Here is a 26,093-nt window from a genome sequence, read left to right as displayed (position 1 = left end):
GTGCGTGTAGAAACCACTGTCATTCGGCGTATTCGCAGAACATGGTCAGAATATTTTTTATTAATTTGTTCGTGCCTCAGTTCGAATGCCAATGCACACTACACGAAAAGCGGCGTCCGTGTGTCGATACCGATGGCCAGTGGGTTGCATGCATGTATAACATTACAAGTGCGTATCAGATGGGTGAGATAATGATGTAGGGTCATTTACACACGACGGCATTGAAATACGCATGGTCATTAATTGTTCCTTCCATTACTGGTAAGGTGAATCGGTTTTACAGTTCTCTGGGATTAATATTCACGGATCTTCATTAATTATGCTGTTAAATAGTAAAAGTATACAAATATCAGCTTGAAGCAAGCCAAAGGTAAGCCAATGATATAATCTACCTGTTGCGGTATGTTTCATTTCTACCTGTAAAATCTTATGTAACACGCCTATGTTATTTATCTTTTAATTTTAGTTACTGTTAATATTCATTTGTACAATCTTAATTAGATATTACCTTCAGGGCAGAAATTAACGAGAAGGATTACGGAGACCCCGTCAGAAAAAAGTATCAAGAAACACTGAACAATATTTACAGTCGGGACGCGATAACAAGCGGCGTGCAATCAGAACGGCAGAACGTGACCAAATTCTGTCTCCTCGTTGGCTGTCATGTGGCTGGGGGTTTTCTACGTTGCCACTTTCGCACAAACAGACGGACAGGCTAATCAGCTGTTGGCAAGCTCCGGAAAAAATTAACAAGCTTACCGCTGTACCATCGGGGAGGCACATGTGGGTGTGTGAAGTGAGATAATTTGGGAAGCTACGGATAATACAGGCTCTGGCAATACAGAGTTCAATTAATTACAACGAAACGCTTGGCAATTGCTCGATTTCCTAAACATTCATGATACATTTGGTACATGTGTAATTAATGCTTCGATCTACCTGTATGTAAAAACATAAAAAATGAATGAAAGAACAGAAGTAGTAGTTAAAGAATCAGTTATTTTTGCTGAGAATGAGAACAATGGAAGTGTCCCGTTGTTGACTGTTTAACCAGATGTTTAATCCTACACGTGTTTCTGTGGGCTCGCGAAAATCTTGAAGTAGGTCAATCCGTACCACGCCGGTTGCTAGCGCGTCCCAACTGTAAGTACATTATTTGCACTCTGTACCTCCACATCGTCACCCCATATGCCTTCGTGGCATGTGTGCACACGCATAGGGGTGGGTACCTTTATTAATAGTTGACTTTTTAATAGTTGTTTTCACCTCCGGCTAAAAAAAAGGTTGGGTTTCCTTCAAAATACATGGATTTCCTGTTTACAAATTTATATTCTTAGGATTTCTGCTTACTTAATTCCACAGTTTTCAAACTTGATCAGATATATTTCACTTTCACAAAGAATACAGTTGCAAGAAAGAATTAGATAACATTCTTGCATGCTAATATGGTTCGAATTGTTTACAAACTATCTCATTTTCAAGGGATGCTTGTGTACATTAATTTGCCGCATTTCAATCTGTTCTTCACACTTACCAACTAAGTCAGTAGCGTTTAGATTTCTTTATTCTGAAATTACCTTCAGGAGAAATTGTTGTTTATTATCCTCCTTCCCCAGTATGATGAGCAGTGATTTTCTGCATTCGTGAGTCCTGGAGAAATCCAGAAAATTATCTTGGTTCATCGCGGACACCTGCAAACCTCGTAGTGATAATCATTTAATTAAAAGGATTAAGCTTCGTGCTACGGAAAAATCTGCAGTGAACAAGTGTGATTAATAATTGTGTGTACAAGGGCACAAATTTAACTAATACATAGCTACAAGAGATAAATTGTATTGTACTGAAAAATGTACGGTCAGCGTTTGAATCTATAGAAACTGATTTGAAGCACATGGAACGTGTTATTGTAAATCTGTTAACTTCAGAAAACAGACCAGTCTTACTAAAATGTAGAGATATTCTTTGCTTAAAATTTGTACACATTCCATTTCTGATTTACTACCAGAGGCGTCTCGTGAACTTCTTCTTCTTCTTCTTCATGCCCCTCACCGCTTGCATGGTAGCAGTCTTGGACAACGGTCTGAAAACATTGAGGGCTGGAAATTCGCGCACTAGTATGAACAGCACAATATTTTGTTACACTTCACTTCACTGCAATGATGAGGGATGATATCAAAAGCGGAGTTCACACTGTCGAGCAAATCCATAGAGAATCCACATAGTAGAGGGGGAAGGTGAGGAAAGTAAAGAGGGCAAGGAGAGAGGAAAAGGAACCTTTTTTCGAAGGAGTCTGTTAAAGAGTGCCTGACGTTGTGTATTCCATACCGGGCATTGAAAAAATAAATGGGTGGGGGTTTGTTTATGTTCTCCACAGGTACAATTGGGAGAGGGAGTTTGGTGAATTCTTGCCAGATGATCGTTTGTAGTCACGTGTCCCGTTCTAAGGCGTAGGATACAAGTGATCACTTCACGAGGCATTTTTAGGTGATGAAACCAGGGTCGAATAGGAAATTTATCGATGAACCATTTATAAGTAGTGGTTTGTGCCACTGCGGCATGAACCCAATTTTCCCACTGGGAATGAATTTTTTTTTTGACCCGAGGTAAAAGATCAGTATAGGCAAGTCGGATAGGAGAGGGGGAAGGAACGTCCACAGCTGTTTTGGCATAAAGATCCACTAGGTCTCGTGAACGCATGCGTCAATTGTGGGAAAATGGACAGCTTGCTCTGCGACGACATTCATGAGCATTTCTACATTCTAATTTCTTCATATAGGTTAATTGATTGATTGATTGATTGATTTAGTTTATTTTACTTCGCGTCTTGTGCCTCTTGGCTAATTTGCGAAGATGGGGATGAGTGATGAAATGATGAAATTGATGAATGGACATTCACAAACAACCAAGCCCGACTGGGATTCGAACTCGGGACCCTTGGCGTTGCAGCGCGATGTGCTAACCACTCGGCCACAGGGTCGGGCACTTCTTCATATAGGAGAAGTATTTATTTTACACGAAAACGCTCAACTAAGCTTGTATTACATTTCTTGGATCGGAAGTGACGCATGCGTCAATTGTGGGAAAATAATTATTACTTTCTTTCACTTCAGATCCAAGAAATGTAATATAAGCGTAGTTGAGCGCTCTCGTGTAAAATAAATACTTCTCCTATATGAAGAAATTAGAATGTAGAAATGCTCATGAATGTCGTCGCAGAGCAAGCTGTCCTTTTTCCCACAATTGACACATGCGCAGCATGCACTGCATGCGTTCACGAGACGCCTCTGTTTACTACTACTGTTTCTTACAACAGTTCCCTTTTAAATCTTTTCCAGATTATTTTTGTCAACTTGCTGAAAAACTTGCAATTTTAAATTTTACTTACCTTCGTCACAACTCTTGTCGATTATCAAGTACACAAAATTGACGTTCAATTTTTCTCTCAACGCAATAATAAATCTACCTTTCGGATCGAACGGATCAACTGTTTTATCTAAGCACTGCTGCTGCTGCTGCCCTCTGGTAACGGGCGTGAGAGAGAGGAAAACTACGAAAACAAGAAACACCACCTTCATCTCTCTTGGTGTCCGAGTTTGAACTGATACCAGGACAAACCCATTTCCTTTGTTCCTGTTAGATAAGCGAATACTATTATTCATCTCTTTCTTTACCTTTCTCGTACGTTTTGACACGGGATGTGTTACGCAGAGTAGCCAGCTATTGATACGAAAACTTCACAGGATACGACATAAAATATTCAATAGACTGCCCTGCTCAGGAAAGTGTTCGACAATAGGATCATGACATCAAAGTGATCACTTGAATCTGATCAGTCGATGGCACGTGTCTTTGAACTGTAATATTCAGTAGCATTCAACATTGTTGTTGCATTCAACAAATAAAGCGTGTAAAAATTCTTGTTAAGAATGTATTGTTATTCCTATTATCAGAAACACAACAGTTTTATGCTATTAATTTAGCATTATATGCTTTAACTTAAGTTGAATTATCCTTAAAAAGTCTTAACTGAAAGAAATACACCAAAGAACAGTTGTTCTGTGCATGTGTGGGCCACTGACTCAAGTCACACGAAAAACTGGCGAATGCAAAAAAGTGTTCTTGTATCTTGAAAATTGCTAATTCACTTTGTGCTATGAAATACAAGATTCAAGAAATGAAACAAAACAGCAACTAAACAGTTGACAATCTCTGCATGAGAATCGGTACGAGTCCATTCCGTAAAAACACTTTGGATTTAGGAAGAAATGAATTAATGAAGTGACGGACAATTTTCCTTGGAATATTTACGCGTACCACTCTACAAGAAGATAGTCTTCATAATGTCACATGCTGAATCAATACGAACCTTCCAATTGTCACGAACATAGATTGCCGTACGATAATGGCTCTTGAAGCCTACGAGTGTTTTCTCTTATGTACACAAAGTAGAATTAACAAAGAACTTGGTTTCGTCGACAACAAGTCCTTCGGCCAGTGTCGGAATATTGAAGGAAGTAATATGTCATTGGTCACTTGATATGATTCAACTCTGGTGCAATTAAGAGTTCTTTCCCAAGCATAATATTTATCTAGTGTCATTTATCTCTTCCCGTTGCTATTAATAAAATAAGAAATGGCTCGTTCTTTGCTGATATAGTGAGGTATTTTGTTTCTTTCGGCAGCATTGCCAACTGCTGGTATTTTAGCTTGAATTTTCAGAAGAAATGTTTGCTGTTCTACATAAGTGATGCCAATTTTTCGATGAACTTTAACACAATCGTCTTGACGAAAGTCTTCTGATCAAAGGGACCCAGGTTCGATACCCGGCGAAGGCAGTAGTGGTTCGGATCCCACTTTAAACTGTAGGTCCAGTCCCGACTAACCTTTTCTGCGCATAAAGTGGGCTTAAGACAATAATCAAACAAGAGTGCAAGCATCACTTTTTTTGTAGGGACCATATCAGTGGCGTGCCGAGATGGCTGAGTGTGCTATGCACTCCTCAAGCATTGAGCAGACTTTGCTATACACACAGAAAACGACATGCATCAACTCGATTCAATGCACTAGAAACGCATCGAATGGTGCACTAAAGCGTTTATTTGCCTTTGCCAAAGAACCATGTATACAATTTGATGCACTTTTTACATCATTGGTAAAGGTAACGAGAAAGTGCATAATTTGATGCAAGTATTTCTTTCTATATTGATCTTCACTATGATGCATTAATCGATGCGTTTTTTTTTCTGATGAACCTTTTTCGATGGCGTGCTTAAACATTTGGTCAGAGCTACAGACTTAATGCATTTTTTTATTTCAGCTGATGCATTTACTGTGGCAGAAACGTCGGATCTATGAAAACGCAGACTACAACAATAGCAAGTCTAGAATTACTCCATTAAGAAAATCTTGAGCATGCCACTGGGTCTTGGTTCGAATCCCGTGGATGTTTCTTTGTTTGTTCCCTCATCTACCTCCGCTACCAATCTGTAAAGGTAAATAAGTGGCGACGCGAAGTAACCAAAGGTAGTCGGTCAAAATAATTGCTACTTATCCATTTACCCAACCGCTTGAAGATATAGGTCACCTCCACTGTTCAAACATATCTGGGACCCCTTGATTACAAGGCATCAACGCTACCACTGCGCCATCGGACATAAAGTGGACTTAAAACAACAACCAATCAATCAATGTTGAAACATATCGAACAGTCTTGGTGAATTCTGCAAGGTAGGAATTTATTTGGGAGGAGGGACAAATAGATTTGTGATATGATAAACCTTCACGCTATCTACACGTGCTTCCTTAGAATAGTCCATTAGCGTCCGCAAAGTGTGCACGAGGTATTAGTCACGACCACAGGAACACGAAGGATTACAATATATCTGTTACACAAGAGCCACTGTTAGTTTGGCTTTGAAACCGTTGGTGGAAACTTCTTCAGTTCTATCTCAAGTAGCTTATGTCTGGGTCTTCAGTCAAAGTAAAATGTAGGTAAGTTTGCATTGAAAGGTTTCTAAATGTTCTCTAACCCGTTTTAATTTTCGGGGAAGCATTCTCCAACTGTTCGCTCGTGCACGAGCTGTACCGAACAGCGTATTACCTACCTTTTGATTTCCTATAAATCAACTTGCCAATTCGGTTTGTGCTGTGAAAATCATTCATAACGGTTTTGCTTCCGAAGTCGCGAAGATAAAATTAAGTAGAACGTGACTGCTATGCACCTTTGTTAATTCTTCATCTCTTCCTTCTCGCAGAAACATGCCCGAAGGTTCCTGGTTCGAGTCGTTGCCTGTCTTCTATTGAGATTGCATTTCCAAAAATTTCAGCGAATCATCGTGGCGGAGTGGTTATCCCAGCGCGCTACGAAGCCAGGGGTCCCGGGTTCGAATCCCGGCCTGGCCGTGAGTGTTATTTGTGAATGTCCTTTCATCAATTTCATCATTCGTTACCATCTTCGCCATTAGCCAAAAGTGGTCGAAAAGGCGAAGTAAAATAAACCAAACCAAATCAATTATTGTCAAGATAAAGGCTGGAGAGGTAAAAAATGCGACAAAAATACAAATTCACAGGACAGGATTGGTTAAAACCTGTTCCCCTACTTCAACATTATCATTTTCCTTGGTTGCTTACTTAATGTAAAGAAATACACTTCTATTCAGATAAAGTGTCACATGCTTCAAATGTCCAACCTTATAAAATGTGCCACTTTATGTGTGCAGGAGTCTACAATTCAGAAAGTTACCAAAGGTAATATTTTCAAACTCTAAATTTAATATGATAAATGTTAGTGTCTTATCAGCTTTCTTGCATTTCTATTATACTTAAAGAAAACGGTGTTTTCACTTACTTTACGTTTATGCTATCTTATAATCTCTTTTCATTCTACTCTGTAAGATATAATGTGAAGTACGTAAACATGACTTTTGTTTTTAAGAAATTGTTGCACAAACTTAACTCCAATAAATTCTACATTTCTGGATTCACAACTAAAGTTAACAGTTTTGACACTGCTGTGTGCATGAATCGAAAATGTTCCCCTTCGGGCTTTTTGCGATCATAAGTAATCGAAAATAAGACATTTCAATGCCTGTAGAAAGACATGTTGGAAGTACAGAGTTCGAAATGTACACCAAGTCGCGTCTGGAACAACATGCATGTCCGGAATTCGATATCCTACATTTTTGTCGTTCCTTTTATCTCTATGACTTCTTTCTTCGCTTTTTTCTACCTTTTGTTAGGTCTTTCAGTTTGCTCACGTTCTTCTTCCCACTTGATGACGCAGGAACTCTCGACCCTTAAGCCACGTCACTGATAGAAAAATGTGTCGTGCTTCGCATTTCCCCGTTCCGACATTTTCTCTGTCCATTCAATGCTGCCAGATCATGTGGATAACAACTATTGAAGCTATGTGAAAAACGCTGTGAGACATAAGAGACGGTAATTTTACTTGGGTCCACTTACATTAGACCAATTTCTGGCCCAGTTTGAGTTTCATTGAAACTTAAAACTCTCTGATACGACGTGATTCTGTAACTAGATTTTTCGTTCAAACCTTAAACTGTTTCATGTTCCTTCTGTCTTACTAACTACCTGTGCTCATCTTTGAAATCTGAAGTACAGCGCATACAAGTGGTGTAGAAAGTGGCCGAAAAAAATGGTTCCCGATTCAGATGACAACATAGATGTCAGGGCTGTAGTCATACTGATTTTGTTTAGAAAGAAATCCAGCTTTATTAGGTTTTTGATTACATTGTGTGGACTTATTTCCCTTGAAAGGATTGATTGATGTGGTTTATTTTACTTCGCTTTTCTGCCACTTTAGGCTACTTGCGAAGATGAAGATGAGTGATAATATGATGAAATAGATGAAGGGACATTCGCAAAGAACACCTAAGTCCAGGCCGGAATTCGAACCCGGGACCCCTGGCATCGTGCTAACCACTCCGCCACGGGGGTTCATACACAGAAGTTAACTTTTTCGTGTTAATAAAGTAGAAATATTGTCCTGAAGGAGGAAATGCAAATATTGAACAATTTTGTCAAAATAGTAAGTGTGCTATACATACTCCATGTGATCAGAAGTATCCGGACACCCACCTGAAAATAAAGTACAAGTTTGGGCAACCCTCCATCGGGAACACTGGCAGTCAATACAGTGTTGCCCCACCCTTACCTTGATGACAGCGTTCACTCTCACAGGCATACTTTCAATCAGGTGCCGAAATGTTTCCTGAGGAATGGCAGCCCATTCCTCGCAGAGCGCCAAAATGAGAAGAGGTACTGATGTGGACCGGTGTGGTCTAGCACGAAGTCGGCATTCCAAAACATCAGAGAGATGTTCTATGGGATTCAAATCAGGACTCTGCGCAGGCCAGTCCATTAGTGGGACGTTGTTGTCGTCAAACCACTCCCCCACAAGCCCTTCAGTATGGACGGGTGCTCGGTTATGTTGAAAGACAATGGTCATCCTCGAACTGGTCTTCGACGGTAGGCAGCATGAAAGCTGTTAAAATGTCAACGTAAGCTTGTGCCGTGACATTGCCATGTAAAGCAACAAGGGTCCAAGCCCCCTCCAGGAAAAACATGACCACACTGTAAACACGCCACCTCCGAATTTAACTGTCGGCACTATACAGGCTGGTAGATGTCGTTCACCAGGCATTCGCCCCACCCACACCCTACCATCGGATCGCCATATTGTGTACTGTGATTCATCACTCCACACAACGGTTTTCCACTGTTTTATGGTCCAATTTCGACGCTCCTTGCACCACACGAGGCGGAGTTTTGCATTAGTCTGTGTGATGTTTGACTTATGGGCAGCTGCTCGGCCATGGAAACCAAGTTGCCGCACCTTGCGCCAAACAGTAATGGTGCTTGGAGTAGATCCTGATGCAGTTCGGAATTCCTGTGTGATGGTGGCGATGGATGATTGACGATAATGCTGTACGACCCTCTTCAACACTCGATGGTCTCTGGAGGTCAACATGGGAGGTTGGCCTGCACGCTTTTGGGTTGTACACATCCCTTCACTATAACATCGGAAACAGTGGACAGAGGGATGTTTAAGAGGGTGGAAATCTCACACACAGACTTCCTACACAAGTGGCACCCAACCAACTGACCACCTTGAAAGTCTGTGAGTTCGTCAGACCATCCCATACTGCTGTCTCACACTGTCTGCAGACTGCTGAGTTCACTGAGTATGTGTTTCATGCGGTAGATGGCAGTACTGTGTCTCCCTCTATGATAAATGCATGTGTCCGGATACTTTTGATCACATATAGTATATTATATCTATGTGTATATATGTATATATATATATATATTCTTGAAATACGAAGGTCTCGTGACTCCTCTTTCGAAGGTAGTGTTCGCCACTGTTGCTAAAAAAAAGTCCGCCCGGCCAAAGAATAGACTTGAGGAAACCCAGACTTTCCGACTCCAGGTCAGGGGGGGGGGGGGGGAGCGGTGTTGTGTTACTACCGGTTGCTACACACCTGATTCTTGTCCAGTTGTACACAACACCTATTCCTGTCAACATGCCCCCTTCGGTCGCATTTCAGGGAGAAGCAGGGTCCGTAAACCGTTAGTTTCCCCCGCTCTTGAAGGTCTGGTCATAACTCGCCTTCTTTTCAGCCCCCATGTTTACAACCCCGGCAGGGTCTCTGTGACGTCATCAGAATGAGACTTCGAGTGTCTGCTATTTCCAACACTGTAAAGCATTCAACGCTCATGTTTTTAAGAGAAAAACACATATTGAAGAGCATGGCAACACGACTTACACAGAATACATGAATGTGATGGTGCATAGAAAAAATTATAAGTAAAATCACAAATTTACTTACGGTTAGTGCTGGAAAGAATTGGAAAAAGAGCAGTACTGGATCCATTGTTTTTGCTTGATGGTATTTTTCCTTTTAATTTTTGGATCCTGTGGTTCAAATATAGAATTCGGAAAAAAATAATGTTCTTCCTTGACAAAACACGAACTACTTTCTGTTGTTTTGTATTTACGATTTTTTTTCGTTTTGTATTGAACGAAGGACGTATTTAGAGGGGTTCAGGGGGTCCGGACCCCCGCCCTCTGAAAGACTTATCAAGTACTAAAATTAGATAATGAAAAATATATTCGTTTTGCGTTTGTTGTATAATTTCCTCTGAACTTATCGGAAGACAAATATTATATTGGGATCATACGGCTTTGAAGAACATTACAAAGAAGAATTATACACACTACTACTCAATATGATTAAAATATTAATCAGAAATGTACTTTATGTTACTCAATGTTCGCTCCAAAATTGACCAATGACCTCTCTAATCCCAGATATTTATTATGATCGATTTTACTAAGCAAATGCAGAGTCAGTTACCTGTATCCTCTTCCTGGTTTCACCTGTTTGCATATTTATACCATTGGTGACCAGGAAGAGCTTAGGAAATGTCTGATACTGCATACCTGATTGTCAAGTTCCTGTCTGAAAAATGATGGCTGAAAAAATGGGAATTGGAGGTTCATTATATTGATATTTGTAATTATTTCATAGATCTTTACGATTCCCAAGTTCACTAAAAAAAAGCTTGTTCAGTAAGTTTTGTTTACCATATCCTCTTTCCAACCAATTTCTAGTCCACACTTTTTATTTTAATTTTTAATAGAAGCAGTGGCTATTCCCCTACAACGTTCTTCAAATCGCTCGTCCATCTTTTCAGCTTGTCTGCTCTGCGCAATGCCTTGTGGGAACAGTCTACCAACGAGTATCGTGTGAAGCGAAAACTAGCAGCTGAGCCAGTACCACACAACTAGTCCAAGTCCAACTGGAAAATCCAGCAGATCTAGCCTCGTGTGATTCAGGCATTACGTTGAAACTGCCTAGACTCGTCCGGCATATTCAAAGAACAATATGAGATGACGTCACGACATGGAGACCCTTGACTTTCTTAAGAATGATTTCTTGTTCTTTATAAGCAACTAGCTGATTATCCAGTGTTGCCAGGGTATTTATTTATCCCAATCTTGTATTAGACAGGAACATAATGAATTCTAACTATAGTGTAAAATGTAACTAATTTTAAATGTGACCCTGAATGTCCCCAATTAGCTTAGCGACTCCGAAAACTATGGATTCGACACTAATCTAGGTCATTTCTGGCATTTTGTTTTTCACCCCCTCTCACCCCCCATGCCGATAGGTGATGAACTTCGAGTTGAACCTTATTGGGAGTGTCACGAAAATTATGGATTCCATTCGCAACACAGCCTGAATGTTAGACAACCCGAGAAACACGATCGTTGTGCGGGTGTGCGGGATTGCATAGAGTCACGGTTGTCTGTTTGTGCGGAATTTAATATCCGTGATTCGAGATTATTTTTACATGTCACTCCTTCCCACCCCAACCCTACGGGTGCCAGGGGTGTCTTACAGCCACAGTATTTCTGTCCAGATTGCAAGTGATACGTGTACCAAGTTTGGTTGAAATTGCTCCAGGCGTTCGAGAGTTATGCCGGAACAAACAAATATACACACCCAAACACACATACATCCATTTATATATATATATATATATATATATATATATATAGAGAGAGAGAGAGAGAGAGAGAGAGACAGAGAGAGACAGAGAGAGAGATTAATTTTCCATATATGCGTTAACTTACTGAAAAGCATCTCTAGAAAGCCTTATTTGGAAGAATACGTACTAAAACTGCCATTTGTGCAAATTTGGGGAGTCTTCCAACATACGTCACAGAAATTATCGAACACAAGAAAATCTGATGGACTCTCCTGCATGCTTCCACCTTGCTGCATACAGACTCGATAATGTCTTCTTGGTGCGTTCGAATGGTCTGAGCGTGTTCATTATGTACGCCAAGAACGCAACGCTTTAGCAGCACGTGTATCCATTTCAGAAAATCAATGTCGTCCTTCGTAGTCTTTTACAACAGTTTCGATGGCAACAGAACAACATTCAAATGCTTTGGTGTTGGAAGATGAGCCAAATCAGTATAATTGACATGAAAGAGCTTTGAAAGTAGAACATTTTTTTGTCAGAACGTTAGCGAGATACCAGAAGAAGTTGCAGGAAACTTGCTTTGATTAGTTTTTGCTCGGTGTTTGTTGAAATTTCGAACTTTGGTACGATCCTTCTTCAACAGCTAATATTTATAAGATGTTCAGCTTCACGATTGTCAGTGATAAGCAACGGCAGGCCTTTTTGAATAACTGAGGCAGAACTTTTTTCAACATCAAAGTACTGAGCAGCGCAAATTAGTTCTTAATCGTACAATGACTGTCTTTCTGGCTTGTTTCGCGCGACTCTTAATTGCGCTAGGAACTTTATAAGAGTTAATTAGTTCTAAGGTATGTGAATTAAACTTTTTGTTTGAGAGAGGAGGGATGTGGAATTCTCTTAAATTATGTTGTCTTCCACACTACAAACTCTCTCTCTGTATTGTCACTTTTTCTGCCTCTTTGTTACAATTTTCCGTTTCTCTGTGTATTTTTGTTTGTTAATTCTTTCTTTCGCATTGTCTATCTTTTGCTTGATGTTATCGCTGTCTTTCTCTTTATTGATTTATTGATTGATTGAGTTGGTGTTTTACGCCCACTTCTTGTACAGGTTAATCGGGATTGGACCTACAGTTTAAGGTGGGGTCCGAACTTCTATGTGCCTCCACCTGGAATCGAACCCGGGACCCCTTGATTACAAGACGATGAAGTTACTACTGCGCCATCGGAGAGGCCTTATCTCTCTCTCTCTCTCTCTCTCTCTCTCTCTATGTGTGTGTGTGCGTATGTGCTTTCTTTCTAATTCGATTGTTTTTGTTGCTTTTCTACCTCTTGGATTAATCACAACGACGAGGATGATTAACGAACTGATGAAGTATAGAAACACTGTCCTCTCGCTTCGTGTTGCGTTACTCTAACCACTGCGCCACAGATGGCGGCTTCCGTGCTTTCCTTTACCCTTATTTCTCCATCTCTCGGTCTATTTTGGTGTTTGGTGTTAGTCTTTGCAGTGACATATTTACAATGCCACTTACAATTTACAAGGGTATTGCAGTTCTACCATTTCAACTTCCAATGTACTTTTTAGATCGAAGCCGACAGCTCCCCTTAAATACACCATTGAGCCTTTGCTAATCTCTTGATCCCTCTTCTTCTCTCTTATTCAGTGGCTTAAAATAGAGGAATTAGTGACGTCATTGTTTCAACCACTGGTACCCGCTTATGAGCGGTGAAAATCGCCGCGTCATGGGGTGTAAATGTTCCTATAGCAATTTCAAAAATTCACTTTAATGCATAGTCTTAAATCGTTCATTGTGAACCCGGTTCAAGTGAATATGTCGCTGCCAGATTCATTTTTATCAGCAGCCACGAAATAGTGTCTGGACAGAATTCTGACGGTGTTACATGTGGAAAAGGGAAGCGCGAGATGGCCAAGAATGGCTTCTTCCTGCATACGATGTGGCAACGTTGCCTTGCAGTGTTGCCCTAGTACCAACGCTAACCCTCCGTCCAATTGGAAAGCGAGCCAGGGTCAAGAATCGCCACTTCCCGCATACCATGTGACAACCTTCACCGCGCAGCGTTGCCTAATCTCACACTTCAACGGGAAAGTAACTGTTCCGAGAAACATTGATGTCATTTTTTGCATCATGTAGAGTGAGATGCATTAGTATTACGAAGCAAATTGTCCATCACGATGTTTATCCTGCCTGTTTTACGCAATGAGAGCTTAAAGAATTGATGCAAAAGGCCAGACCAGCTGTTAACAACATCTGCACCAGAATGCGTGCCACGTCCTCTCACGTGAGCATCTGCCAGCTTAGCACAGGGTAGAAACAATGAGATACCTCTGGGTACAGATCAGGGTGACTAACGCTACGAATATATGGAAAGAAACAATAGATTTAACCCACTACGGAGGGTACAATTCGTAATATATTCTTGAATAATTATATACAAATATTAGATAACTTTGGCAATCTTTTCATACAATATTTTTCTTCTATTTTTATTTCTTATTATTTGTAGCCAATTTTCTTCTTTGGGCTTCTTCTTCTTGTATTGGCTAATGCTTCTTCTTATTATTGCTAAGGCTTCTTCTTCTTGTAATTAATAAGGCATCTTGTTCTTATTACTACTACGGCTTCTTCTTCTTGTAATTACTAAGGCTTCTCCTTCTTGTAATTACTAAGGTAAAGCTTCTTCTTCTTGTAATTTCTAGGTCATCTTGTTCTTGTAATTTCTAGGTCATCTTGTTCTTGTAATTTCTAGGTCATCATCTTCTTGTAATTTCTAGGTCATCTTCTTCTTGTAATTACTAAGTCATCTTCTTCTTGTAATTACTAAGGCTTCTTCTTCTTGTAATTACTAATGCTGCTGCTTCTTGTAATTATTACATATTGTGTATTTTTCTTCTCTGGGCTTCTTTGTCGATCTTATCCAAATTGACGTAAATATTAAGAAAATCGATCTCCCAGACAAAGAGAAAGGGGTTAGTTAAAGATCGCCGCCTGGCCGGCGCTAACCTTAACTTGGAGCTGCAATAGATGCGCCTACCAAAAGTGCTTGGGTGCCTGCCGTGAAATGGCGCTACACCTGGGAAAACAACCTAAAAACCGCACGAAACTCTCAGTTCGTGGGAACCGAAAAAGACACAGAATCGTAATTACAATTCGACTTCTTTACTTTTATATCATGATCACTTATGCTATTACTGAATATTAATCACCCTTTCCACCTTATTTATATCCTGTTATTGTATTAAGTTCATTTATTTCTTTCATTATAATTAGTATTAATATCTACAATCATTATTTCACCACATCAGCGCTTTCCTTTTTCTCTATTTACAATTGTATAAGTTTTCTTGGGTGCTGCCATCTCTGGCCCACTTTCTAAGCTGCTTTATGTATCATCAAATATAAACGTCGTTCTTTTTGCATGCTGCCGTCTATGATCCTATACTTCAAAGAAGAACAATGCAGTTTGTGTACGTGACATGCGTAAGAACTCAGTCCGTAAAACACGAATACTTGAGTGAAGTTCATGAAAATATTCATTGACAATTTGCGGAGTAATACTTGTTTGCGCTCAATGCTTAATTGCATTACTGGTGAACTTGTGTGTCAATCTACCGAAACCGGAAGTATTACAATAACAGAAACGCTCACCAAGATCAACAGGCAGGGGCGCCGACTTTTTAAAATTATTGGGAGGGCTCTGATCACTGAAATAAATGAATGTATGACTCACTCCCTCCTTTTTTTAAGTTTTGGCCTCAGTGTTCGGAATTTCGTTAAAGCCCATGAATTCCTCAAAAATATTAAAATTTTCATTTACAGTTCGAATGCAAAATGTCAAATGTTCACGGATGGATATGTCACAAGTTTCGTCAACCATAATAGCAAAATATTCCCGACTTGTAATATCTGCTACCATGGAGCGCAAAACAGATCTCCCTAATATATCAATGATCTCGTTCTGAATGTCATGTGAGAGCCATTTGTAGCCCGAACGTCCCATCCACTACCCTAGTTCATGCACATCTTTTGAAACTCTTTTAGTAAAATGTTTAACAATACTCATAATTATATACTTAGTATATAGTAATAAGTCATGTGTTTTGCTGTCTCTGGTCATAGCCCCCCCCAAAGTTGATGGTCTAGAACATTTCAAATGTGTATTTAAAGTTAAGTTCATGTGGCACAATTCAGAGTAAACTTTACAAGAGAAGCAAAATAATACATTAGATTATCTTAAGCAAAATTATTTGGGGGCTCTGCCTCCACATCGATAACATTGGGGGGGGCCCCCCAAACCCCATGGAGTCGGCGCCTATGTCAACAGGATATTGTTGATAGGGTCATACAAAAAGAAGAAGAATACCTAATTGAACAACGAGAAGATACATTGTCGTAAACGACCGAATAGATCGAATTATAGAAGTTGCATGAACATGTGGCAACACTGCAAATTCTACCAACCGCCATATTTCGCTATCCTGGTTCATTCAGAGGCAATATTGATGTGAGTTTTCAATATTAATGATGTCTTTTCTAGGCGACAGATACCCGTTTTGATTTAGAATACGTGCCAACTGAATAAACTTCCCTACTAATGCATTTTCTTTGATTTGGAAACATTGCAGCAAAAACGTACATTTGTGTGTATGACGACGTGATACAGCTCCGCAGGAAAGTACTTTAACACAGACGTTTCCTCATTGGTTGCAGGAAACTCATCTTTTCTTGCGTTGGCTTTGTTGTGGACAAACGACAAAGGCTCGCGTAGAATCATTCCCATTTCTTCCCCTCAGATATTTCGCCATTCCAGGGAAAACAAACAGATGGACGAAAAAAGGATGTTTTCAAAGAAAATAAAAGCCACCTGGAGATGACAATCGATGAACTTAGATTCGGCTTCTTGTTTACAGATATCGCAGGAGGTGATGCCGTCAGGGACAAATAGGATTTCCCTTTGAAGTCTTCGTTTCAAAGCTGTTGGGAAAGGTGGTCACGGAAGAGAGGATCTGCCCTGCACTAAATCTACTGGTAAGTCGATTTAGCTCTTTTCTCTACTTTTCGAGCTGCGAAGATATTACGGCAACTTGTTAAATAACAGCGCCAAGTACACAGACTCCTCTCAGGTACAGGGATAGTGTTAGGCAAAGACAATATTCACAGCACAGAGAAATAAAACCACATTAATGCAGTAGATAAACTAAAGAGTTTTATTCTTTATTTATGGCAATTATAATGCGAATATACTTGAGACGAAGGCGAGGATTTCGCTTTGTCGATGAATTGACTCAACTAAAACGCATAAAACTCAATGCGTGGCTATCGGCAAGCCTATGATCACATTGACCTAGCTTGCGCCCAGAACTACCATACCAAGATGTATGCAGAACCCCGAGGAGTTCTTTTCAAGTTTGAAAGCTTCGTTGATCCGTGGCGAAAGTGTGTTATTTCTTACGCGATATCCTCGCTTTTATACTATTTCGAGAACACAGATTCAAGTACAGATGAATCACTCACTATTTACAAAAAGATGCTACCAACAAAACTGACATCTATGCATGTTTAGAAATACAAATGCGTATAGTGCACTCTCGCAAACATGAATATACATTAAACTACTCATAATAGAGCATAAAATACAATAAACAATAAACAAAAGATATACATTACAAACAAGGTGCATTATTACATATAATAATTACGCTTTCTTTCACGAAAATAAATATATTAGTGACATTTTCTACTGGTGACGTCACGTAAAAATATGGATCATATCATATATTTTTATATGAGAAAGGAAGAGAATCAAAGAAGCCACAGAGAGAGAGAAAAGGAAGGAGAAAGAAAACATGAGTTACAGTTGAAGAAGAAGAAATAAAGAAGCGAGACAACACGTGTGAGCGTACGGGGTAGGGGAGAGAGGAAGAGTGAAGCGTGAGAGAGAGAGAGAAGGCAATAAAAGAACGATATATATATATATATATATATATATATATAAATAAATAAACGAGACAGAAAGATAGAAGCTAAATTTGAAAAGAAAAGAGTAATTTAGAAGAAAAACAAACAGGAAGAGATAGAGAGAGTAGGAAGAATAGAGGAAGTAAACGCGAATGAATATTTACTAAATCTGAAAAAAGTTCGAAATATAGAAGGAAGATACAAGGAAAGAAAGAGACAAAGCAGTTACAAATAGAAAGGAGGGAGGATAGTTCGACACATTTTCCTCTTATTTCAAAGGGGATCTAGCCTTGATAACCTGTGGACTCTCATGAGTTATTATGAAGAACACAATTAAGCTGAACACAACAGTGTCAAAAGGACTGCTTTTCTACCTATTAGCTTCTAGCTACACTCTGGAACACACAACATCGTAGCTAAAGCTTAGTGTATTCGTGAGAATATTTTACGTTTTAAATACCTTTAATTGTGACACAATTCTCTCATAAAATACTTCTAATTGTGCAAATTACGTTCTATAAAATACCAGAAATGCTACAAGATTAAATATTTATTTTCTAGGTATCATAGAATCATGTACGTCCTAGTTCTGGTACTATTTACATTGAAGCACGTCTTAGGAGCGAGTCTACCTCCGTCTAACCTCTTTGCCTCCATCCACGCCATCTGGAAGTACAGATTCCTGACAGTAATTTTTCACGAAGAGGAGGCTGAGGGTAAGTTGCTCGTAGCATCAATTTCATACCTCTAGTAAGCTACTTTTCACTTCACAAGTTCATTGTTTTTAAAGTGCACCACATGGAAAGAAATCTCTTCAATTAGTTCAATTGTAAGATTGGATCACAGTACGACAATCAAGGTATAAGAATTTTAAATGGATTTCCCTCAGAGCATACGAGGCACGCTAGGCTACATAGGGAGGGAAAAAAAGTCCGTCATATTAATATGCGTGGGCCGGTGTTGCAGATTATTTAGTGACTACAAGTATTTCAGCTCAAAGTCTTTGCATTTATGACATTTATACTGACTATTGGAATACATCCATACTCTCATGCCCCTCCTAAACCACGTATTTTATTTTAATGTTTGTGTTTACAAATTGAAGATTAACAATAAGTGATATCCGACAATATTTGTGAGACAGGTTTTAAAATGGCAACACTACTAAACGGGGCGAAAAAAGCAGAAACATTTATATATATTTTTATATCGTGTTCGAAAATTAAGATTTTTCAACTACACTTCTGGACTTGTAACATGTAAGAAATACTTTACAAAAATCACCAGATCTCGTTTATCCCACACAATTGGGGATGGGGTGAAGGATTTAGCCTTGCCTAAGGTAATGGGAATTAATTCGTAGGCTCTGCCTTTTGGACATCCCTGAACCGACAGGAAATTACCCATTTCCCTGTCTATTCAGGCAAACTGAAATTTCTCCCGCGGCCACGTTCAATTATTCATCGCAGTCCATCACTTTCGGCCAGACCTAAAGTGAGGCACAGGTTAAACAGATGGGCTGATCTTCGTTGTAATACGGTTCCGTCTCGCTTTCACCAGCGCCATCTACGAACGGGATTGTTTGCGGACGATGCTGTCCGGCGAGCCTCATTAAAGCAATTGTAATTAAACGCGAACCATTTCCTGCGCCTATTGTAGTCCAAGCTAATCTCTACCACAGCGGATATTTCATATCCTGTATGTAACCATGAAGGAGCACAATTAGTTCACAGGCTATTACTTACGCTGCTATGCGATTAGAAGAAACAAAAAACTTTTGGATGAATACATGTGTACTAATTTGTGCTTCTAAAACGAACAGATTAACGATATCCATCGTCTCTGCTTCCTGCGATATTCTGGCTAACTTCTTACAACGTTTAAAGTGTAACCTCAGTGAAATTATTTACTCAACGAATATATATTTCAGAGATGGAAAGTCCACCGTTTTTATTTAATAACAGTACCTAATTCTTCATTCCTCATACATAGGTTACCTTACTACTTGAGGCAGTTTTGCCAAAACCTGAGAGCACAATTTCTCTTTTGAGGTGCAAAAGTTTCCTCTTGTCTAATCTTTCAATGGAAATTGCAATCACAAAACTTCACATAACTATTTAGATAAATGTTAGAATTTATTCAATGAATGAGAATAAGTTGGGAATAATGGGTAACTAGGATTTTGATGTAAAATGAATGTATGTTGCGAGAAACATCCCACAACTTTAATGTCATTGTTAGATCAATGCTGGTTCAGTTATTGCTATAATTTTATATATTAAGTAACGGAAGGGTATTGTTTGTTAAGAGGCTAAATTTAAATGTTTGATTATGGTTTGTTTTATGGAAAAATGTATTATACATTTCAAAATGATATTCTGAAATGCACCTAGAAATGTTTTTCATGAAATTTCAATTTTCCCTTTCCACCTAAACAAATACCTGAATTTCAGTTCATGTAGTAACATAGCTTTGAGGTCCAGCTTATCATGACTGTATTCCAGAATCATGGAGATTTGAATTTTCTCAATAATTTTCCCAAGCTATTGCTATTTCTTGTTAATGTTTTAGTATTTTTTTAAGCTGGAACTTCAATTTTGGTATCTACAACTTCACTCAGCCTTATCGAAGCAAGGAAAATAATAATAGTAATTTACTTTCTATTTTATTCCACAGAACACCAGCTAACAAAATATCTAGCAGTGCTGGGATCCATGTCTGCTTTCAATTACGTACAAATGGCAGCTATTAACCTGACATCTAGTGTTGAACTTACGGTACTAACTTCCAGGCGATATAACTTCAAAGAGTTGAGGTATGTCGTATCTTGGGATTCTACAGTGAAGGAGTTCGTAAAAGAGGTAAGTGGTGAATTACAGAAATAAAGTATACAAATGATATTTTGAAATATTAATAAAAATGAGTAGAGTGAAGTGCTATTTTGATACATTTCAACCCAGTTTGAGCTTAAACATAATTAATTAGTGAGATTTGAATATTAAAAAAAGCAATCTTTTGACGAAGACTTGTTTAAAACACATTTCGACACTTGATATTTTATAATCTGTGGTTATTTGTGCTTGGCAACTCTGTCTTTTAATGTCTCATTTAGTTTACTGTGCACAGAAATCTGTTCAGTAGCCGAAATCGTATATTCAGCTAACAAAGAAGCACATCGTAAGGAGTACAGTTAGATCCATGAATATTACCGTTCAAATTGTCCATGTCTATTTTCATGAACTTTTCTCTTGCATCCTATGTGTTTTTTAAGCGATGGATTTTTATGTATGCTATTGCATAAGTTGTCAACAGCTTGTTTTGAGTTTTCTTTTAATTCTTGAAGCTTTTATTGGGTCAAATAAAGTGCACGAACATTGTGATGGATAAGTTGCACGTGAACACTCATGGATCCCACTGTATCTGTGGACCACGTTTAAAACACCTACTTCTGATAGGGTATGTCCGAAAGATTTGTTCCGGACTTAACGTACATCGATGTATTTTGGTACTTTGATACATCGGTGTATTTTGTTGCATTCATAATGTAATGTGTTATTTCGGAAAGCAGGGTAGCACGGGAATAGAGTGTGGTCTGGCAACCGTGGATTAGTTTAACTTTTTCGAACAACGTACATGCGATATTTCTAAGTACCGTAAATATGTATTTTAAGAAGTTAGTCAACTGTTTACTTTGTATCTAGAAACACAGTCCTTCCTTGGATTATAACAGATTCCTTACCAACGATATTTCTTAGAAAAGCATTCTTGGCTTTATTTAAAACGTTTTATTTGTTTATTTATTCACTCTCTAAAACATGTTTAAACACTGTCTAAAACATGTTTCGAAAAAAAAAAACGCTTTATTTTTTCTTTTCTTTAACAACACATATTTTGCCAACCCTGCTGATACTTATGTGCTTGTGTTTCAGTCATTGAGTGAGTCACCACAATGCTGCTTATGGATTCTGGCTTCAGCAGCTTCTGGCTTGGGAAGCTACAACGACATGAGTGACATCTACGTTCCTTACGACAGCCAAGTCTTCTTAATCACCCAATTAGACGCGACATATCGCTTCCATGAAGTGTACCAAGTGACGCCAAACCATGAGCTTACTATACTTGAATTCGGTACCTGGGACGTCACATCCGGTCTACAGCCCTCCACAACTCATATCTGGGAGAGAAGGGCCGATTTGCAAGGTCTACGACTGACCGGAGGATCTTCATCCGTAAGTGCGTGTTTATTAACTGTTCTAAGAGTTTGAGAAAAGTGTCGAAACTGAATGTAGTACAGGTTTACACGCTAGGTGGCTCTAGTGGTACCGTTTTTATGAAAGATTATAGATAGATGTAGATGGAGTGGCAAGACCAGTTACTCGCCTGAAGCAAATAGGGCTGTTAACTGCCAAACTTTTCTGGTGGCGGCGCCACCCTCGTTGTGTTCTTAGATCGTAGGGACGTTTTTCGAATATACGATCTAAAAACTCGGTGCTGCTTGGATCTTATATCGATAACACTATGTTTAGAAAAATTGTAATGGAAGAAATCACACGTTACATTTCAATTTAAGTAGTTTTGATTCATGGGTTTGATTTGTGTGACTTCACTTGTGTTGTGGCTAATCACGAATATGAGAATGAGTGATGATATGATGAGAGGATACTTGCAAAGAACATCCGTGGAACCCGGACCCCTGGAGTCATAGCACGGCGCTAACAACTCCACCAACGGGGTCGGCTCAAGGCGGAAAACATTATGATGTTTCGGCGGAAAACATTATGATGTTTCGTTGGCATCTACTTTCTGCTTCCCTACTGTGTCTGGCGTTCGAACTGGCACCTGGTGGGAAAAATGCCAACTGTGCTGAAAGCCAACCTTTCGATTCGGACGAGTTCGACGGGAAAGAGCGTAGCGGCCCGCTTGCGGATTCCGACCCGCCACCCGGGTGGCACAGCACGTAGCCACCACTACCGAAGCGACAACTTCCAATAGTTACCGTAATTTAATTAGTAAGATACTTTTGAAGTAAACTGGCTTCTCTCTTTCAGGACCATCCCATGGTTATTATAACTCTCAAGAATGGAGAATATGTACTCGGTGGCTACGCAGGAGACCTCTGGTTGGAACTGGAGAAACTACTTAATTTCACGTAAGTGTGTGAAAGATAAAGGGTTGTAAGTGTACTTTACGTGCAGGAATCGGAACTGGAGCTACAGTTTAAAGTGCGCCTCTGTAAGAAACGGAACCAGGGATCCTTTGGCTACAAGTCGACTGTATTAGCCACTATGCTATTGAACCACACGAAACATTATGTGCGTATTAGATTTCTATATATCACTATGGCAGTTCTTGTATGCGCAGTTTGAAGCATGAAATGAACACTAGGTATTTTTGATTGATTAGGTGAATTGAAAAATGTTGTGATATACTTGTGGAGGGAATAATAATCAGGAATTAATAATAATAAATGGAAATACTCAAATCATTAGTAATGCAAGCTAAGATACCTAGCGTACCGTGGCTTCCATACTTCGTCGTCTTGACGTGTCTTGACACAATATGTAACTATTTGCCCCCCAAAAGGACCAAAGCTCTAGCCCTAGGATCATGGTCCCTAGAGGGGGGGGGGGGGTAAGGCCCCTCGAAACACTCTACTACGTCACACTTGGAGTCCCTGGGTGTTCCCGAGGGAACGCTGTGGATTACCTTAAGAAGGAAGAAAACAGCGAGAAAGTTTCCACCTGTCTCCGCAAGCTCTTAAGAAATTGGATGGCTTTGGAGAGGAGACGCCCAGCTTCCCAGTTTCATCCCCCCTCCCCGCCAGTGACGTCAGAAGACAAACAACACGTCATCAGAGTTGCAGATTTAATATGATTCACCCTGCAAACCACCAATCTTTTAAAGCAATTTCAAAGAGCTCGAAAATCTGAGATAGTAGCCTGTAACGGATAACATGTTCTCTCAGTTTCAACTGTCGATATCTCGGGAATGTATACAGCGTGTTTCAGGGCTGATGATACAAACTTTCAGGGATGATGGACAAGGGCACATGTATCAATTTGAGATAAGGAACACTGGTCCGGAAACGACTCAGTCGAAAGTTAAAAGCGAAAATCGGTGTAAGGTGGATAGCAAGATGGGGGTCCTGTTCCGTGGCCAGCTCGGTCACCTGATCTGACCCCACTTGATTTCTTCTTGTGGGGTCATGTGAAAAGTCTTGTGTACGAGACTCCTGCTGAGACTGAAGAGGCAATAATTCTCGCTGCCTGTGACATTGTTCGAACGAGCCTGGGGTTGTTCCAACGGGTACGCCAGAACTTTGTGCGACGATGTCATGCCTGCAGCGAAGCTGGGGGACGCCACTTTGAACAACTGTTGTGAATGTAGCAGTTTGTGAAACTTGTGCAGGTAATAAAAGTATTACATCTTCATACACCGATTTTCGCTTATAACTTTCGACTAAGTCGTTTCTGGACCAGGGTTCCATATCTCAAATTGATACATGTGCCCTTGTCCATCATCCCTGAAAGTTTGTATCATCAGCCCGGAAACACCCTGTAGAGCTAGAAACATGAAATTTAGTAGACAGCAGCAGAGTGATTGCCGTTACGCATCGAAGTTAGAGTTTTCAATTGCAATTCGTCGACAGATGGACATAACCCCAATTTATCAAATTTACAGGAGAGAGGAAATAATGAATTCTTACGAATACATGTGACTCAACCTTGCTGTTAAGGAATAGACGTAGAGATACTGACTCCAAATATATCTCATCAGAAAAGTCTATTTAAACAGAACTGAAAACCTCATTTATGCAGTTATATAGGCTACCTCTGTTCTCATACGATGAATTATGGGTAAGAAATTCTTACAAGGTACTGCATTATATTAATTTGTGAAAGAATTGAAATGGATTGTATAAATAATCACGTTATGTGATTTAGCTGGGTTATTAATTAGAAAGACATTTGTTAGTGGCTGGAAGTTGCGAGAAAATAATCTCTCGTTTATTGCAAGATTGCAAGGTAAAGGCAAATCCATAACCAATTGGAGCAGTTTAGTCATTATTACAACCCATCATAGAAGTACAGCGCCACATTTCAACCTGGTGGCGGAAAATTGAACTATTATTTCTTTATCGCCATCCTCTTCCCCATGGTCTGCATACTGGATTCACCAAATTTCAGAGTTCTACGATGCCTCAAACAGGCTACAGAGGGCTCTGAGTTGGGTAACTTTAATTCTGACCACCTGGTATATTGCAAAGGCCGCATCGGGTACAGAGCGCATTGAGTGGTAGACTCATGAATTTTCTGTGACGTGCCCAAGGGGGCGGTGGAAGTCATACCCCACCTTTTGCACCAGACATCTTGAAACGAAATATCGTCAAATGCAAATATCGTCATTTCCATCGTTGCGATTAGGACCTTTCATATGGTATAGTCATACTCAGAGTTACCAGGTTAACATACGGGATAAAATAGAAAAAAAGGAAAGAGAGCGAGAGAGAGAGAGGCGAGAATAAGAAAAGTAAAGGAGATGACACGAAAGACTAGAGGACAAAAGAAAGTTATGAAATACTCAGACAGGAAGCGGTTAAGCAAGAGAGAGAAGTTTTTGAATGAAGGCGAAAATAGAACAATAAAAATTAGCAGAAAAGAATTCAAATTTTAAAAAAATGGAGAATAAATATGCAATTGTTCCAAATTATTATGTCAAGTCACCAGGATTGGCATGCTTAAAACAACTGTGTTTTAAAAAAACTTGTTTTAAACATTTAAAACACACGGCTTTGTTTTTTCACAAATGTTTAAAACGTTTTAAACAGTGTTTTAAACTTTTTTTTTTCAGACTTGTTTAAAACACATTTTGATGGTTGATGTTTGTTAGCGTTTGTTAGTTTGTGCATATTTGCGTGTTTTGTAACTTTGCTTTTTCATTCAATCCGTGTCAATTTGTTTATTGTGCATAGAAATCTGTTCAGTGGCTGAAAATGTATATTGAATTAACAAAGAAACAAAGAAACATGTCGTGATGAATACCCGTGGGTCGTTTAAGACATCTGGCTATGTTTTTTTACAAGTGTTTGAAACATTTTCAAAATTGAATGCCATGTGAATGAAACAGTTTTGTTCCTCGTTTAACATATTCTGCACATAGTTGTTATTCTTGTTAATGTCAAGATTTTGTTGCATTCACGATAAAATGTCCAGTTTAGATTAGCTACCACGTGGACTGAGTGGGACCTGGCAACTGTCGGTTAGTTGAAGCTTCTCTAACAGCCTACAAGCGAGATTTAAGATTACCATAAATATGTATTTTAAATAAATTAGTCAAGCGTTTAATTTATAATAAGAACACAGTCCCTCCTTGGATGATTAGCAAATTCCTTATTAATCATTATTCTTAGAAAATAAGTCTTTTTGGTATTATGTTTTAAACGATTTGTTTAAAACATTTTTTTCGGTTATTGTTTAAAACACTGTTTGAAACACTTATAACATGTTTAAAACAAAAAAAACTGTTTTGTTTCTTTTTTAAAAAAACTCAAATTTTGCAAACCCAGCAAGTCACACTTGAAGAAATACACGTGTATTTT

General features: G+C 39.2%; 2 protein-coding genes across 2 annotated transcripts in view; one reads left to right on the top strand and one right to left on the bottom strand.

Moving 5' to 3' along the window:
• The window catches only part of LOC146000223 (glutamate receptor U1-like), a 59,138-nt gene extending 57,470 nt beyond the window's left edge, over window positions 1–1,668 (bottom strand). The window contains exon 1 of the mRNA XM_083137622.1: window positions 1,578–1,668. The gene's annotated coding sequence lies outside the window, so the exon portion shown is untranslated. The remainder of the gene's footprint in view (window positions 1–1,577) is intronic.
• The window catches only part of LOC146000147 (putative glutamate receptor), a 342,647-nt gene that overhangs the window by 257,914 nt on the left and 58,640 nt on the right, over window positions 1–26,093 (top strand). Inside the window, exons 3-7 of the mRNA XM_083137488.1 lie at window positions 16,447–16,564; window positions 18,056–18,210; window positions 20,171–20,355; window positions 21,424–21,723; window positions 22,543–22,643. Coding sequence (XP_082993614.1) covers window positions 18,069–18,210; window positions 20,171–20,355; window positions 21,424–21,723; window positions 22,543–22,643 — 728 coding nt within the window. The 5' untranslated portion in view covers window positions 16,447–16,564; window positions 18,056–18,068. The remainder of the gene's footprint in view (window positions 1–16,446; window positions 16,565–18,055; window positions 18,211–20,170; window positions 20,356–21,423; window positions 21,724–22,542; window positions 22,644–26,093) is intronic.

This window comes from Lepisma saccharinum, chromosome 16 (genome assembly GCF_977018435.1).
Source record: "Lepisma saccharinum chromosome 16, izLepSacc3.1, whole genome shotgun sequence".
Taxonomy (NCBI): Eukaryota; Metazoa; Arthropoda; class Insecta; order Zygentoma; family Lepismatidae; genus Lepisma; species Lepisma saccharinum.
Note: the sequence above shows the minus strand (reverse complement) of the source record. Positions and strands in the feature narration are given on the sequence as shown.